Source organism: Sander vitreus, chromosome 21 (assembly GCF_031162955.1).
Source record: "Sander vitreus isolate 19-12246 chromosome 21, sanVit1, whole genome shotgun sequence".
In the NCBI taxonomy this organism is placed as follows: Eukaryota; Metazoa; Chordata; class Actinopteri; order Perciformes; family Percidae; genus Sander; species Sander vitreus.
In genome coordinates this window covers 7,953,751-7,972,332 of record NC_135875.1, presented here as the reverse complement: position 1 = coordinate 7,972,332, position 18,582 = coordinate 7,953,751, and the positions used below count along the sequence as shown (strand labels likewise).

The 18,582-nt window shown below is 35.2% G+C and overlaps 2 protein-coding genes across 3 annotated transcripts; both read left to right on the top strand.

The window, feature by feature from the left end:
• The first annotated feature begins 1,867 nt into the window (after window positions 1-1,867).
• On the top strand, window positions 1,868-2,440 carry LOC144536687 (5-hydroxytryptamine receptor 3A-like). The gene is made up of 3 exons (XM_078279950.1): window positions 1,868-2,072; window positions 2,193-2,369; window positions 2,433-2,440. The coding sequence occupies exons 1-3, from the start codon at window positions 1,868-1,870 to the stop codon at window positions 2,438-2,440; spliced, it is 390 nt and encodes a 129-aa protein (XP_078136076.1).
• Window positions 2,441-5,904: 3,464 nt separating this feature from the next.
• lrrc59 (leucine rich repeat containing 59) lies at window positions 5,905-18,145 on the top strand. Of its 2 annotated transcripts, none has more exons than XM_078279020.1 (8): window positions 5,905-6,077; window positions 6,240-6,349; window positions 6,547-6,606; window positions 7,551-7,709; window positions 8,228-8,332; window positions 8,407-8,479; window positions 8,906-9,097; window positions 16,208-18,145. In XM_078279020.1, the coding sequence occupies exons 2-8, from the start codon at window positions 6,248-6,250 to the stop codon at window positions 16,486-16,488; spliced, it is 972 nt and encodes a 323-aa protein (XP_078135146.1). In that variant the 5' UTR covers window positions 5,905-6,077; window positions 6,240-6,247; the 3' UTR covers window positions 16,489-18,145. The 2 variants fall into 2 exon arrangements, with proteins under 2 accessions (XP_078135146.1, XP_078135144.1); XM_078279018.1 differs by having other exon boundaries at window positions 5,906-6,077; window positions 16,205-18,145.
• Window positions 18,146-18,582: the final 437 nt, after the last annotated feature.

Sequence of the window (18,582 nt, the reverse complement as noted above, 5' to 3'; positions counted from 1 at the left end):
CCAAATGCATTGCACCAGCAGCACCCCATGTAATACAAGGTGGCAATGCAAGAAATGTCCAGATAAGCAAGCAAACCCTTACAGAACTAGTAATGGAACAGGCAGCAACTGAAATCTTAAAGGAGTAATTAAATTGTGACGGGAAGGCCCCCTCCCCTATAAATGTACACATACAGTACATGCATAGACACACACACACACACACACACATAATATACAAACGTATACATACTGTACATACACCCATATACCTATACACTCGTAAATTAACAGACAGACAGACACTCACGCACACACATGCACTGAGACAAAACTAATGGATGTTATACTGGGCGTGAGAGAGAAGGGCAGAAAAGAGGTTTAAAGAACAAAATAGGAACTAACATGGCAACAACAGTGATTCAGGAAAAAGTAGCGATACACTATGGATTACAACTTGACACGACTGGTCAGGCACATGAGGTTTGTAAATCAATTCATGACTGCTGGGTTATCGACCATTTGTCAAGAAGCGGGTTCCTTATATTTAGAAAGACTCTTGATTGGCAACCTTATATAGAAGGCCTTCCATGTGGATTACATTGTCAAGTTGTCTCAGTCATTGGTGGAATGTGGGATGGATTCAGATTTCCATTGTTGTAAAATGAGGCGTTTCACTAGCAAAGTACAAAGTGAGATGGCTTGGACAATGTGATTATCCCGAGTGGAAGTCACAGAAAAGCCCAACAAGGCGAGAAATTGGTCTGGTCTAATAGGTTTGTCATAAGCCTTAGAAATGTAGTCAAATATTAGTGATCACAAGGCGTGGAAGCTTAGGGCAAAGCGTGGAGTAGCGTACCTGTGTCCTGTTTGCACTTAGAGATTTTGTGCATGATCTTGAATTGCATAAGCCAATATCTTGCACTCCAAGTACTGTATCATCAGTAATTTTAGCTCCCATTTCTTCTTCCTTATGTTAGCATCAGATAGGGTTACATGGGCTAGCAAAAGTAAGTATAGAAACGAGATTGACCCCTTGCTGTTAGCGTTGTGACGATTAAGGCAGGTGAGGATGGTGTTTTTAGGTTTGTTTTCGTAGCCTGGGAAATGAGCTCTAACATAATTTTTCTTCTCTGATAAAATTTAACAAAACATTTATTCATCTCTTCTGGGGAGGTAATTAACTTCAGAAAAAGATGATGTAATGCACATCACAGTAGTTGCTGGTGTAGGACAAAAAAGTAAATGTGGAAAGAAGATAAAGTCCGCACAACAGCTCAATGCTACAAAAAATACTTTAATAAGGCGCACAATGTTTCGGCCCACAATCTGGCCTTCCTCGCCTGTTGTGAGGTAACTAACTTGCCAGATTTGTCTTTGATTTTGTGAATGGCACGGGAGGTTGTTTAACAGATGTAACAAAATGTTTGATTCTGAACAAATAAGACATTCTGCCAAGCTAAGATAATACTAAATAATTGATATGGAAAGTCAAAAACTCCCAAAGTAACACAAAGTGGTGCCAGGGGAGAGAGATCCTCCAAACTACCAGGATGCCGCAGGTCCTATATAACCTAGAGACAGTGGCCACTGGCCAGCTGCCTTTAGTTCCTTGATTACCTCCTGCTCTACCCAACCAGGAACCTGCAACGCTTAAAGACAACACACTCACAGCACAGCAGCAACAAAGCACATATGTTGTTTTACGTTATCATTTGATACATTGTTAACTTACAGGTATATGTCAATGATTGCCACTTTAAGTAAATCATTTAAAAGCTTCCTCAACCACCGCAGATGTGAGCAGATACCTTGTTGTTGCAACCTGGTTACCACAGAGTTTCCTTTGACTAAAGTATTTGAACCACCTAATCCTTACTAGATCAAGATGAGGAGGCGGTCTATCCTCTACATCGCCAACTTCTTGGTACCCATCATGTTCTTCTTTTGTCTGGACTTGGCCTCATTCCTGATCTCGGACAGCGGGGGGGAGAAGCTCGGCTTCAAGGTCACTGTGCTGCTTGCTGTCACTGTGATGCAGCTTATTCTCAATGATATTCTGCCTTCCTCCTCAGACAGGATTCCTCTTATAGGTAAAGAAGCTCAGAGTTTTGCCTTTATTTGACTGTACTTCATATGAGCAGGAACAGCACATAAACTGAGTCAATGTGTGGTTATTCGTCCACATTAATGATGCTGCCTTCTCCTTTTAGCGGTCTACTGCATTGGGATGTTTGGTTTGATGATGCTAAGCCTCCTGGAGACAATTTTGGTGATGCATCTAATGGAGAAAGACTCTGCATCCCAAGACAATGAGGCAGATAAAGACCAAAGCCTGAGTGAGGACTGTAACAAACAGGGCAAAGTCAGCTTCCACAACCATGATGGAGGTGAGATTAAACATAAATTCTACAAACCTCTGGATCTCACCTCAATCTCTGATTGTTGTTCAGTTTGCTAGTGCTACTTATATTCACTGCTATGATTTGAATACTCACAGACACAATTACAACTTACAATACATAATGTTGGTGCTACAACTGTCTTTATTGTGTCAAACTTATACTTTCAGTGATGAAAGAAATGGACTCACTGTGCTTGTGTTTGTGATGTGTCTGCTGATGAACCTCCATCTGAACTGCTGTCGGTGGCTAGAGAGGTTAGGATCAGTTGCACTTTAAAGGGTTGGTTCACCCAAATAAAAAATAAAAAACATTTATAGATCAACGAAAAGTATAAAACATTTCGGCAGTAAGTTCTTCTGTGACAAAGATTATGTTTTTGGGCAAGGGTTATTGCTGTTGAATTTCTTTAGTTGAGATTTTTAAATTCATTGAGCATGATAAACAAAATTGAAAAACATTGTTTGGGAAGAAGACAGAAATCTCAGGGATGGATATCTCAAAAACAACCCCAAAACTATCTGCACAACAAGATAACAGAAGAAGTGAGTCAGAAAATTGTTATTAAGATGAATCAACCCTTTTATTCTCATCACAATGGACACAAAAACATGAATGTTAAATGTAGCAGCTTACAATCCTATATGGTCCATCATCTTGTTAATTACCAGTCAACTAAACCACTTCTGCAGGGCAACAGCAGCCACCTGACGGATGAGTCCAGTGCCTTGGAGAAGGTCTCAGATGAGCTGAGGGAGATGGAGAAAACACTGCTTCTGATCCTCAACAGCAGGAAGGAAGACGGGAAGCCCGGCTACTGGACCAGAGTGGCTAAAACAATCAACAAAGTTTTCTTCATTTTCTATGTCACAGTGACCAGTCTGTTTTTAGTTGTTATCTTTTTTAAAATGGAACCATGCATCAGACGAGTAGTGGCAAAGTGTAAAAACAGGATTACGACTATGCTAATGTAACACATACAGTCATGTGAACAAATAAAGACACCCATGCTAAAGTTGACTAAAAAATCAATTCTTCATTTTCTATGTCATAGCTGCCAGTGTGTTTTTACTCTGCTTGTTTTTCATTTGGTAAGAAAACAAGTGATAATAATTCAGATGACTGACAACAAGTCATGCTGCAGGTTAATTTGGGTAGAGGTGAAGCTGTGATGAACAAAATGTCTCTGCCCCCAACTTTGGTGTCACTAACCACAACCTTCTTCTACATGAGCAAAGCTAATGATCAAAGGTGTACTTGGCTGTTCAGGTAGTATTTAATCCTTCAGTGGTATTGCAGCTGCCATTTGCATGTTTCACACACAGTGGTTCATATCAAACACACATGTTGTCTTGTCATATTCTAATACACTAATCTTGGTTATGTAATGAAGTATACACTTTTAGTTATCAAGCATGCAGGTCAAAATCACACACATATTAAAGTGTGTACAATTCTAAATATGGAATCAAGTGCATGGAATTTGGTATCATACATGTTCTTACAGCTTTGTTTTGTTCCTATCTTCCTATTCCTATCTAAGCTCTTTTCACAAAATTACATTCCTTTTAACTAATGCGCTAACATGACTAAAACTAATATCCAAAAATCAATGCAGCAGGTCCCTTAGTTTGTAACGCATGCTTTCTTTTAAAAATGTGTAGTAATTTGAGAAATGACTTGGCTTCTCCAGAGCCAAAGAAGAAATCTATAACATTTTTAAAAGGCTGCGTAGTGACTTTGATGTTTAAAACTGGTCTAGTGTTTCTTTAACAATTTGAAACACATCTATAATATTCTGAAGCTAAATGTGTTTTACATGGGTTCAGTTATTATATCAGTTATCGTTACCTGTGGGTTTTTTTTCATAGCTGCATTACCCAGCTTTATATATTCATAATGGAACAGTCCTGATATGTGCTTTCTTTACCAGTTCTGAAGCGATAGCTATCAGACTCTGTAATAAACAATAACAACTAAAACAATTCTCTCTGTTTTTTCTTTGTATGTGTGTGTGAGGGCGGTGAGAGTGCACCTTAAATCAGTGGAGAACCTCAGCTGACCCTGAAGGCCCTTAAGCCTATCTCTTTTTGTGGTTTTAAAGGGATGAATCGTACAAATGGGGAGCTTTGAGACTATTTTGTCTCAGAAGCGTTCATGGCAGTGCACTCGTTTGTTTAAACGAAAGCTTACATTAACACGTTCAAACACGGAGAGTTGTTGCTTGAAGTGGGCATGATTGTTGGATTGTCTGTTTCGCTAAATACTTTGAAAAAACATTATAATGGAAGAGTAAGATGTATGTGTGTTTCTATGAATGCTGATGGTCACTTTAATTCTTCAAATTGAATTTGTTAGACATTAGTTTCACCTTAAGAAAAACAATTACAAATAGAACTGCAAATACTGAGATTTTAGTTAGTTTAACAACAAATTATTCATAGACATTTTCAACAAATATTTGCTTTTCTTTGTTCAATTGTTGTTGTTTTTTTTATCATTCTACATTTATAAAAAGACATGAGCTGACTTCAAACCTAACTTTTGACAATTCTGTCAAGATGGCACCACAATGAGTTTTCATATTTGTACTACTGTCTATATCATACACATTTGATCTTTAGCGTATTCACTCTATTCATATCATATCTTCAGCTGTTTATTCCATAGGTTTATATAATCTCTTACTATTGTAACTGTAATCACATTCTGCACTTTATATATTTTATGCTTATATACTATATATATATATATATATATATATATATATATATATATATTACATATATATATATATATATATATATATCTGTGTGTGTTCTTACACACTGTAAATACTGTTCAAACTGATAACACTGTACACAGTATCTAGTGTAGGCTATTCATGCCCATTACTGTATATTCCATTTTCATATTACATCATTTTTATTCATTTGTTTCTTCCATATTATGCTTATAAATACAACATTCTTTTAGTCCATATTTTATTTTGTACATTAATCTGTATATTACTTTATACTTTACTGCTTTTTGCACTTTTAGTTAGATGCTAAACTGCATTTTGTTGTCTCAATACCTGTACTGTGCAATGACAATACAGTTAAATCTAGTCTCGCATTGCCAGACCTATCTCAAAATGAGGCTTAAAATGCAATCAGATATTTAAAGAAAAAGATAGGATTTAATAGAACTTCATGAAATTGTTGTGCAGCAGCAAAAAACAGAAAGAGTGTAAACAGATATAGGCTAGTGCAACTACAAATTATAAATAAGGTAAAAATCCAAAATATACACAATGCCAAAAATAAAAAAATAAATTTAATTATTAATTAATTCATTCAATAATATCCTATTTATATTACCCATCCATTACCTGCACAAAAAGTATATAACACTCCAAAAGACTGTAAAAAACAACAACCAAAGGCACAATACGGCCTCTTTAAGTCCTGTGATGTGTGTTGGGTCCTCCGGTGCTACAGGTGGCGCTGTTCGCTTCAACGTCTCCGCGGCGCGCTGTCTTTCATTCAGTGACGTGGATTTTCATTTGAGGCAGTCAGTGCTGCCAAAAACACAGACTTCTAACGTCGCTGAGCTTTTCAACTAACTTTCTTTACATTTAGAAATTGTGACCACTCATTTTATTTCATTCGTTTGTCCCACTTCAACACAGTTTTGTCACCGCTTTCATAACAGGTGAGCAAACCGTGTAAAACGATAGATGGGGTTTCCTGCTCTCTGCTAGTCAAAAGTATCTTCAGTAACGTTACAAACTGTTAAAATGTTCAAAAATCTCTTCCTGTCAGTGTTTGTTTTTCACAATAACGCTCCAGTGTATTCTTGCTGACCTTACCACAGACTCCAGAATGAGTAAAAACAGCAAAGTGTTGAACCTGAAGGATAAAATCAGTGGTAATGAAGTGGACCTGAGTCTGTGTAACCTCACCGAGGTGCCAGTCAGAGAGCTGGTGAGTTAGCGTTGCTCATCGTCTCTGTTTGTGTATGAAAATGTTGAATAAATTAAACATTCATTGCATTATATGAATGTGCTGTAACGTTAAACATAAGGCTCCCATGCTGTAGTTGCATGTTTGAAATGGTTATTATGTAGGCCTAGAGTTACTGCTAAAATTAAATTGACCCATGCTATGGTTTATACCAACAGGCTTTATTCACCAAAGCAACTGTGGTGGACTTGTCTTGCAACAACATTACCTCCCTTCCTGTAAGTACAAAATACATTCCTTCTACACTAAAACAAGTAAATGTGAATCCGGCTTTTTGTTGCTGTCAAAGTAGACATTCCGCTATAAAACATTGGACTACTATTTACAAATCTAACTTTGTATATAAGAAGTATATACATATACACATACATGTACTCAGGGTGGACATGAGTTGTAAGCAGTTCAACCATCGAGTGATATTATCCTTTCTGATTGTTTAATTTTAAGGATCTTTAGAGGCCAGAGGAGATCAAACTATACAGGCATAAATCCTCAACTTTCTTTTTTTAATCCCTTTTAATTATTTCGTAACCCCTTTATATGTATCTTGTGACCCAGTGGACCCTAGATTGGGAACTACTGCCTTAAATGTATTTTTTTATTTCAATTTTAAAAATATGTTTTATTTCAAATCAAAATTTCACAACTTAAAGAAGTAGCCTAAGGTTTTCTATTTGGATTTTTAAAGGATAAATTAACGTGCCAAATCATGATGGCACTTAATAAATTGATTTGTTTAAGGGATAAGGGATAGAGGCAGTTTTAAATGAGTCAGTTAGTGTACGTTTTGTCTTCCTGGCTTTTTTGTTGTTGTTGTTGTTGTTACAAATTCACAGGTTGTTAAATATGGTCTCAATTATTGCAAAATGAATGTGTGTGTGTGTTCTCTATTCCTTCATTTATAACACTAAAGTAAGGGGGTTTAGCTTAAATAAGGTAAGGGTTAACAGAGGAATCAGTCTCTGACATCTTCTTACCTCAGCAAACTCTGGGATTACAGGGTGATACTAATACCCTCTATTTATTTGGTTCTTAACCTTCCTTAGAGCACTTAGCTTGCTAACCTTAATCTTTACCTGCAGATTTTTCAACGTTGTCACTAACAAAGTATGAATATTAGGACTTGAGTTTTTATTTCTTTGGCTTTGGTTACTTCTTGTAGCCAGAGTTCTGCAACCTTACCCACCTAGTAAAGGTGGATCTGAGTAAAAACCAGCTGACCTGTCTGCCAGAAGACGTGGGTAACCTGGTCAACCTTCAACATCTGGACCTGTACAACAACAAACTGACTGTCCTGCCTGTCAGCTTCTCTCAGCTCAGGGTGGGTTTCATTTCTATACACTTATTGACTTTCTTCCAGAGAGTTTGATGAGAAGATTGATACAACTGTGTTAAATTTTAAGCTAACACCTGCAACTAATTAGTTTATCTTAGCTTAGCATAAAGACTGGAAGCAGGGGGAAACAGCTAGCCTCGCTCTGTCTAAAGGTAAAATATCTGCCTACCAGCACCTCTAAAGCTCACTAGTTATTTGTTTCATCTGTACAAAAACCTGCTAATTTGTGAGTTTTTACTTTTGGACAGGATTTTGCTAGCTGTTTACAGTCTTTATGCTAAGCTATGCTAACCCGGCAGCTAGCTGTAGTTTCATATTTAGCATACAGACATGAGAGTGGTATCAATCTTCTCATCAAACTCTCTGCAAGTGCTAACCTTCACCGATATTTAAGTACTCTGCACTTGTGTCTGTTGTAAGAAATTAATATGGGTGCAGACTCTGGCTTTGTTTTGATCTCTGACCATATTTATTTAACTCAGTCTGTGTGTGTTTGTTCTCAGAGTCTGAAGTGGTTGGATCTGAAGGATAACCCGCTGGAGGCTGGCCTGGCCAAGGCAGCAGGAGACTGTCTGGATGAGAAGCAGTGCAAACAGTGTGCTTCCAAGGTGAGAGAGAAAGATTGACAAAAGATCAACTAAGCAGCCCTCTGTATCTAAAACTAAAGGACATTTTCTTCCAGGTTCTGGAGCACATGAATGGTCTTCAGGATGAGGTTGATCGTGCACGAGAGAAACGCCTTTTGAGGGAAAAAGGTATCAGGAAATCTTTTTTGGTACAGTACTGAAAACTGGCATTGAATGTCTGGTCAGATTTGTAGTTTTGCTTTCTTACTCTTTGGTCAGATAGTTCCTGATTTAAATAACAAAATAGCTGAAACTCAAGTATCATATCAAAGTGCTGGAAGAAGTACCCAGATCCTCTACTTAACTAAAAGTATCAATACATCAATTGTTCAATTTCTATGACAGATATATTATTATATATGACATTATTAGGTTGTAAATACTAAATTAACTTGTAAGCAGCATTTAACTGTAGGTAAAGAGGTTGTGATTATTCGTGGTAGGAAATAAGAAAAAAAACTGACAGTTATGCTCATTTTATGTTATGAACAAATGTGACGCTGATCTGTCCGTCTACATCTCCTCAAAACACATTTTTCTTCCCTTCTTTATCAGAGCTGGAGAGGAAGAGGGAGGTGAAGCAGAGGGAGCGGGAGGCCAGAGACAAGGAGGCTCGTAAACAGGAGAAGGCGGAGGAGAAGGAGAAGAGGAGGAGAGAGTACAACGCTCAGATGGCGGCCGTAGCTGCACGGGAACAACAGAAGAAGAAGAGCGAGGAAAAGAAGAAAAAGAACGGACAGGCAGCAGGTCTGGATGATGCACCTCTAAAAGGGATATTTCATGTTTTTCTTTTACCAAGTTAAACTTCCACTGACAACTAATTTAGTCAATGAGAGGCTTTTTGAGATATTTAATGTAGAAGTAGCAGAGGATATTAATGATCCTGTACAATTTTAGCAGCAGCGTTCATACCGCTGCGAAATACTATACTACTGTACGACATACTATTTTTTATGACTTTTTATGTTTTTTCACATATACTATGACTTTTTATGATATACTATACTATGACATTTAAATGACATACTATATTATGACCTTTTATGTAATTGTTACGACATACTATACTATAAGTTTTTCTGACATTATGCAATGACTTTTTGTCATTTTTCTGACATACTATTCTATGACTTTTTAAAAAAAAACACTTTTTTGACATACAATGACAATTTTATGACGTACTATGACTTTGTTCCAGCTTTTTTCGACATACTATAGAAGGACTTTTTATGATTTTTTGACATACTATACTTTGACTTTTTTACAACATACTATATACTGTGACTTTTTTATGACCTTTTATGTAAAACTACACTATTTTATATGGAGATACACCGATTGACCGGCTGGTGACCGAAATTTGGCCGATTTTCACGTCATCGGCCATCACCGGCGACCTGCCGGTCAGTCTGACATATGCTGCTTTTATGCCGGTCAAATTCACTTGGGCGCCGCATGATTTACATCGCACAACATCAGCACCACACGTGCACATGCAGGGTTTCCGCTATATGCATGTAGCAGCGGCCCACTGCGCTCCATCAGCTGTTTATGAAATGTCATGAAGTCGTAATGATACACGGCTCTGCAGAGCCGTCTGCTCTACTGATCTCAGGCGAACAGTCAGCCGCTCTCTCTCTCCCCTCTGAGGCTGAACAACTGGAACATGAAAACCGCACTCACGCGGGTCCCGTGAAATATGACAGCTACAGTTTATAGGAAAATAGCGTTGGGCACACTGACTTTGATGAATTTACTGTTTATCAGACCCCAGATGAGACAAGAAGCTAACGTTAGCGAACGCTGTGGTCCCTTTGCCTCTGACGCCCCGCTGGCCTTAGGAGACGCTGTATTAAACAAAAACAAAAGAGACGCTGTATTCCTCCGACACGCTGTATTAACGTTACTGTTTAAAACGCTTTCCAGGTTAGTGGGGATGCATACCGCTCAACAGCAACATTAAACACGTAGTAATCTTCCCTCAGCGTTTAGTTTTGTTGCTAAACTGTGTGTAAAATGAGCGGTGGCGTTATATCATCTGTTTCAGGTAACGGCACACTAGGGTGCCGTCTATTTGCTGGATTGTTCCGAGGTAACCACCGGTAGCTAATGTTAGCAGATAAGCCTGTTGACAGCAACGGTAGTGTTAATGTTTATGCACAATGACACAAAGCAAACTTGCTAAAAAAAGGAACTACACGCTGTTTTCAGGTAACGTTACTGTTGACGTTCAAACAGGCCTGTGTGTGTGTTTTGAGAAATATTTTTATACTGCAAGGCTATATTTATTTTATTTTTATTTGTAATTTCTATATTATTTTATTGCCATTTTATTTCCCCTGTTTTTATACATACAGACGTTTAGTTTGCTAAATATATAAAAAAAAATTGTTGGATATTGGATGTGAAAAGAAGGAAATGGTTCTAACATTGCACTTTAGATGTGTGTGAATTTCCCACACCAGGAGTCATTTATATAGTTCTATTTTATAGTGATCGATTATCTATGCAAAATGTAACATTTTCTATTAAAGAAAAGATTAAAAAAAATAAGTATTTGTGTGTGCTGTAAAGTGGTTAGAAAAAATGAAATCGGAATCGACTAAAATTGGTATCGGCTGGTCTAACTCAATGAAAAATCGGAAATCGGAATCGGCCTAAAAATTGTAATCGGTGCATCTCTAATTTTATATACTTTTTTATGATTGACTATACGATGACGTTTTGCCTTTTTTCCACATACTATATACTACATACATACTATGACTTTTTATGCTGCTTTATGACAAACTGCTGTATGATTTTTTTTTTTTTTTTCCACATACTATACTATGACTTTTAGGATTTTTTTTGAAATACTATACTGTCACTTTTTACGACTTATTATGACGTTTTTATAACTTGTACAGAATACTATGACTTTTTTTTCACATACTAATGACTTTTGTTATTTTTATGACCTACTAAACTATGACTTTTTACGACTCATGACATGTTTTGAAATACTATACTAAGACTTTTTGTGACTTTAATCTACATACTATACAATTACTTTTTATGAGTTTTTTGGACACACTATACTGTGACTTTTTCGACACACTTTACTATGACTTTTTGTGATGTTTTTTTCGACATACTATACTATGACTTTTTACGGCTTATGACGTTTTTCGACATACTATACCATGACTTTTTTGAAATGCTATGCAATAACTTTTAATGTTCTTTGACATACTATACTATGTCTTTTTTTCGACATACTAAACTATGACCTTTTTAATAATTTTTTCGACATACTATACTGTGACTTTTTTAGATATTCTATACTCAGATTTCTTGACACACTACACTGTGGTTTTTTAAGACCCTTTATGTCATATTATACTATTAGTTTTTAATCAGTTTTTTCACTATGTTTTTTACTATATGACTTTTTTGACTTTTTATGTCATACTGTACTGACAATTTTTTTTTAGACATGCTATACTATGTTTTCATGACTTTATGACATACATTACTTTTTATGTCATTTTTACTTCCTACTATACTTTTTATGACTTTTTTTGACATACTGTACTATTACTTTTCATGACTTTTTATGATACTATACTTCTTTATGATTTTTTTATACTATGCCTTTTTTGACCTACTATACTATGACTTTATTACTTTTTTTGACATACTATGCTATGACTTTTTTTTTGTTACTTTACTGACTTTTTATGACATACAATAACGACATATGACTTTTATTGACATACTATACTATTGCTTTTGACTTTTTTCGACATACTATGACTTATTTATGATTTTGTTCCAACATCCTATGACTTTTTTATGACATACTATGACTTTTTATAGTGTTTTTATTACACACTATGCTATGAATGGTGTAGAGTACAAAGGTTGCTGGAATAAATATGCAATGATTTAAGGTAAACTGTTGCTTTATATACATGATGAGTAAGTTAGATATGACAGTATACACAGTGCCCATTTATTCATATTTGGCGGTGAGGTGTACATGTTAAAAAAAATGAAATTACATAAGATTTACAGGTACAGTGGATGGTTATTGTTACAGCGTCATTGCAATGTGATTGATCCTGCCACTACGTCGTCATAGGGACAACTTTCCGAAGAAGAAGTTCTTGCGTCTGGTTGTTGTGGTGTAGTCTTCTGTAGCGCCTTCCAAAGGGGAGAAATTGGAACAGGTTTTGTCCAGGGTGTGATGGTCTGCAGTGATGTTTCCTGCCCATTTCCTGACTCTGGATATGTATAAGTAATGAATGGAGGGTAGGATGGAACCAATGATTCTTGTGTAATACTATAATATGATCTTTTTTTTCAACATACTATATACTATGACTACTTTCGTGATTCTTTTTTTTTTTTTCTCAACATGCATGACTTTTTTTCGACATGCTAAACTGTGACATTTTTTTTGATTTTTTTTCGACATGCTATAATATGACTTTTTTACAACATACTATACTATGACTTTTACAACTTTTTTTTACATGCTATACTATTTCTTTTTATGCCTTTTTTTTTTCGACATACAATACTATGGCTTCATGACTTTTTTTCAATATACTGTACTATGACATTTTATACCTTTTTTCCACATGTTATACTATGACTTTTTTGTTTTTTTCGACATACTATAACATTTTTGTGATTTTTTTCGACATACTATGACTTTTTTTTACTTTTGTCGACATACTATACTATGACTTTTCTCGAAATACTATACCGTGACTTTTTATTACTTTTTTCCGACATGCTATACTATGACTTTAATGACTTGTATGACTTTTTTTTCCCGACATACTATACAATACTGTGACTTTTTTCGACATGTTATACTAAGACTTTTTTTACATACTATACTATTTCTTTTTATGCCTTTTTTTCTGACATACAATACTATGACTTCATGACTTTTTTTCAACATATTATGACTTTTTTCCACATGCTATACTATGAGTTTTTGTGATTTTTTTATTTTATTTTTTTAGGGCTGTCAGCATTAACACGTTAATCGCGATGCGATTAAGGGCCGAGCATAATGCGTAAACATTTTTTTAATCGCATGCCGCCATTTATTAATTTATTTTCACTTCACTCGGCTTTGAGTCGTGCCTAACAGGCTACTATTTTGCCGTACTTCCTAGTAACACATCCTGCTGCTGCAGGCATAGCAACGCGGATTTCGGTGCCTCATTCTGGTGCCACTGATATGTCTGCGCTTCTCTCTGATGCTCTGAAACAGACGTTACAGGCAACAGAAACATTGCTGCATGTGACGCTAGTTAACACTACATTCGACAGCAGCTAATGTTAGCCTACTGCTAGCTAGTAGCTGGATTAATCACGGTTACAATACTGACAGCTAACGCTAAACGGTGTAAAGTGTAACTGTATTTCACTGTAGAGGATTGTAACAGTCTGCGGTGCGTTCAATGAAACTGGTAATTTACAGCTTTGTGATGCATTCAAAGTTGTTGTTAAATGTCCTTTTCCTATCTGGTGGTTGTTTTGTCATTCAACAGCTATTTACTAGTGAAATAAGTTATTGTTATAGTGATTACATTATTATTAAACATTTAATTTTGACGATATGGCCTTAGCAATAAACAAGCTGTTCTTTAATGTCGCCACCTGTTTAGTACCCTTCTTTTTTTAACTTTCTTAAAAAGAATCGTTTCAGGCACCGTTAAGGCACCGGTACCATTTTAAAAGTACCGCTTTAGCACCGGTATCCAAACCAAACAATACCCAGTCCTAATATTGACTCTACATTCAAATGTGTGACTAGATTAAATAAATAATAAACAAATACAAATCATAAAATCAAGTTCATAAAGTCACTTTCTTTGTATTCATTTGATTCCCAATCAAGATACTCTGGTAAGAATTGCTTTCCATTGTTAATATGTACTTAAAAACTGAAATGTAAAATAATAGAATTTTAATCATGTGATAAAACATGCGATTTATGTGAACTATAGAAATTCAACAGTTAATCGCGATTAAGAAAATGTAATCGTTTGACAGCCGTAGATTTTTTTCAACATACTATACTGTGACTTTTTATAACTTTTTATGACATACTATTCTATGACTTTTTTATGATTTTTTTCAACATGCTATACTATGACCTTTTGTGATTTTTTTTTTTCCGACGTACTATATGCTATGACTTTATATCTTTTTTCGACATACTATATGACTTTTTATTACTTGTTTTAGACGCATTATACTATGACTTTTTTTTACATAATATTCTATGACCTTTTTAGGACTTTTTTAACATACTGTGTGATTCTTTTTGGATTTTGGATTTTTACATACTTTTATTCATAAAAAAGTAATTGTAAGTACGTGGGAAAAAAAGGTCATGTTGTAGTTTATGTCAAAAAAGTAGTATGTCAAAGAATAAGTAATTCAAAAGTCATACTATAGTATGTTGAAAAAAGTAATGGAAGTCATATAAATGTAAAAGTGTAGTATGTCGAAAAAAATCTGTCATAGTATAAAATGTCATGAAAAAAGTCATAGTATAATATTTCAAAAAAAAATTGATAAAATGTCATATTATAGTATGTTGAAATAAGTCATTAAAATGTCATATGTCGAAAGAAGTCACGAAAAAGTCATGTAAAGTATGTCGAAAAAAGTAATAAAAAGGTCATAGTATAGTATGTTGAAAAAAGTCATGAAAAAGTCCTAGTATAGTGTTGAAAAAAGTCATAAAAAGATCATAGTATAGTATGTTGAAAAAAGTCATGAAAAAGTCCTAGTATAGTGTTGAAAAAAGTCATAAGAAGGTCATAGTATATTGAAAAAAGCCATAGTATTGTGTCGAAAAAAGTCATAGTATAGTAAGTATATCGAAGAGAGTCATAGTATAAAATTTCGAAAAAATATTATAGTAGATTAAAAAAAGTCATAGTGTAGTATGTTGAAAATAGTTAGTATGTTTTAAAAGGTCATATTATAGTATGTCGAAAGAAGTCACAAAAAAGTCATAGTATAGTATTTAAAAAAAAAGAAGTAATAAATAGGTCATAGTATAGTATGTCAAAAAAAAGTCCTAGTATATTATGTAACAAAACGTAATGTCGAAAAACTTAGTATAGTATGTTGAAAAAACCCATAAAAAGTCATAGTATAGTGTGTCTAAAAAAAAGTCATGAAAAAGTCAGTACGTTGAAAAAAAAAAAGGTCTTATTATTGTATGTCTAAAAAACGTCATAGTATGTTGAAAAAGTCATAAAAAGGTCATAGTATAGTGAGTTCAAAAAAAGTCATAGTATAGTATGTCCAAAAAGTAATGAAAAAGTCATTGTATATATTACGTCGAAAAAAGGTCATATTGTAGTGTTTTGAAAAAGTCAAAAAGGTCATAGTATTGTATGTCGAAAAAAAAGTCATAGCATAGTATGTTGAAAAAAGTCATTAAAAAGTCATGGTATGTTGAAAAAAGTCAAAGTATAGATTGTCGGGAAAAAAGTCATAGTATAATATGTCGAAAAAGGTCGTAGTATAGTATGTTGAAAAAAGTCACAAAAAAATTAATAAAAAAGTCCTATAGTATGTTGAAAAAATGTCGTGAGGTAGTTGTTGAAAAATCAAACCTAAAAAACAATAGGTAAGCAAAGATGCATTTTGTGAGAAACACAATGATAATTTTGTTATTTCTTGCACTGATATGGTTGGTCCTTGATCCCAGGTCTTTTTTTGTGTTAATTAATGTAGTTGATTATTTGGTAGTGCAGAGTTAGCATAGTTCTTTTCTTAGTTGTTTTAGGAGTTGTTCTAACACCACCCATTCTTGCTTCATTTCAGCAGATAAAAAGGTTGTTGTGGAATTGGCGCCTAAACCTCAACGTTCTCTCATTGGCCTGATGTTCAAGCTCCTCCTCCTGCTACTACTAGGATTGGCCGGCGTCGCTGCCACCTGCCGCCTGACCGACCTGCAGAAGGAAACCGTGTGTGTGCCGGTCAACATCTTCGTGGATGACAGCTTATCCTGGGCCAAGGAGCAGGAGGGCGTGGTCAGACAACTTGTGCAAAATCTGTCTTCTGCAGCAAAGGAGTTTCTTGAATCCACACAAACGTCTAAGAACTAACTCACCATCAACTTCCAGAGCTGTGGGTTTTCCACTCCAACTGGGATTTTTTTTTTTTTATATAGATATATGCTGAAATCATGAATATCATTAAGATGAGCAGCTCTTCATCCCCTCACCCTGTTTGTGGTGCTGGGAAGTGAAGAGTTTGTACAAATGGACAAAGTGGGGTGGACAGATGTTTTAAAATCATCTTAGATTCCTATGGAATTGTTGTTGCTTGTGTACGCCTGTTTAAAAAGAAATCATCTTAAATGTCTCAATGGACCATGTTTTGCACTTCTAACCAGGTTTGTGTTTCAGTGCATTACATGGAGCGTGGGGTGTATTTGAGAGATGTTCAGTGACATGTCGGGTGGCCCTGTCTGTGCTGCACTGGAGTGTCAATGCCATGATAATTGCCAGTCGGACCTGTGCATAAGCCGGTGTTAGACGTGGCAGTCTGAGCATGTGCAGTGAAGGTTGTGTGAATGTAGAGCTCACTCATCGGTGGCCTCCTTTGTCTATAGTCTTACATCAGTCAAACCATCTCAATCTCACAACTAATACACAATGTCTGGCATGCAAACTAGAGCCCAACTGATATATGAATGGATTTTTATAATATCTGATAACGGTGTAAGGTGTAAAAGTCGGCTAACTCAACACTACAGAAATGCCAAAGATATGTTTGTGGTCATTAAAAAAATCATTGCATAGTTTTTCCAGCAGAGATCAAATTACCCCCCTCCTTGTAACGATTAAGCGATTTAAAAATATAATTATTCATTATTTTTCTGTTGATCGATTAACTAATCATTTTGGCTCTAGTTTATGTTAAAAAAAACCCAAAACAAATATATCAATAAAGATATATCTATATGGGCCTCAAAAATCCGGTATCAGTCAGGCTCTAATGTATACCCTTCCCAGTGCACAAACTGTTTTAAAAAATACCACACCGACAATTTGGCTTGTGTTACACCTTTTGCTAGTAATCCGGTCATTAAACATACTGTTACTACATTCATTGATTTCCATTCATTTCCATTACAGTCTGAAAAGTCAAAGTCAAATTACTTTAACGAGACATTTCACTCAAATCTGCACTTAAACGGCATAACCACACAACAAATACTAGAACGTCAACAAAAATATATCTAGACTTGATGTTCACTGTGATGGATAGATAACACACCTGTACCAAGTTTCAAGAGAATTGATTTAAATACTGCACGAACAAAATGGAAACCAGTGACTTACTTCATGGAAGGTAGGAATTGTAAAGAAAAACAGCAGCAACATTTGCAAAAGGGTTATCTGTAATATAAAGCATACGTTGTTGTTGTTAAGGGGATATTGTTTGTAAAAACAGTGATATGGTCCTTTATGGTGGTTACAGTATTTAACTTCACTGTAGCTCAGAATTCCCAAATCATCTGGTATAATAAGGACCAAGAGTTGATATTGATCCAACAGTCCAAAATCCGAAATGACTTTCATCTTGCAATCTGTTAACTAAAAAAATAAAAGGGTTCTTTAAGTTTAACTAGTGACTTTTGTAATGCAACTTGTTTTAATTTGTCTTCATGCAAAAAACTGCCTTTCTGCTGTGGTTTTTGTACAGCTTTGTCCGTACTCTTAAACATTAATAAATGGCTATGCACTGCAAAAAATACTTTTAACATTGTTCCTGTTTTTGTTACGGAAGAAGAATGGTGGTGAATACACTTTGAGTTAGGATTTGGGGCCAAAATGGTTAACAATAACTTAACCAAAATAAAATACAGACTAAAAGTAGCCAAAATATGATTTAAATCAGGAAATATCTTATTAATTAATAAGTAAACAAGACTGAAAATCTAACCAGGCATTAAACTTTTTCACGTTTACAATACTCTCTTCACAATTTGGTTGGTTACCAAAACCATTGACTTCCTACAACCAGCCTTAATAAAGATGGTGATATAGTGACAGAGATAAGATAGATGACAGACAGACATAACATTTTATTTAATGTTAGAATATTTAAAGTTGTTGCTTTGGCAATAATGTAATAAGAACTAGGGTTTCAGTATTTGAGTCTTAACATATTACATTTTACCTAAATGGTTC

Bases quoted from the DNA above. Each gene is read 5' to 3' on its own strand.
- LOC144536687 (XM_078279950.1), top strand. From the start codon at position 1,868: ATGAGGAGGCGGTCTATCCTCTACATCGCCAACTTCTTGGTACCCATC. The intron at 2,073-2,192 runs GTAAAGAAGCTC...TTCTCCTTTTAG, and splicing joins AGACAGGATTCCTCTTATAG to CGGTCTACTGCATTGGGATG.
- lrrc59 (XM_078279018.1), top strand. From the start codon at position 6,248: ATGAGTAAAAACAGCAAAGTGTTGAACCTGAAGGATAAAATCAGTGGT. The intron at 6,350-6,546 runs GTGAGTTAGCGT...TTATACCAACAG, and splicing joins AGGTGCCAGTCAGAGAGCTG to GCTTTATTCACCAAAGCAAC. The intron at 7,710-8,227 runs GTGGGTTTCATT...GTTTGTTCTCAG, and splicing joins TCAGCTTCTCTCAGCTCAGG to AGTCTGAAGTGGTTGGATCT.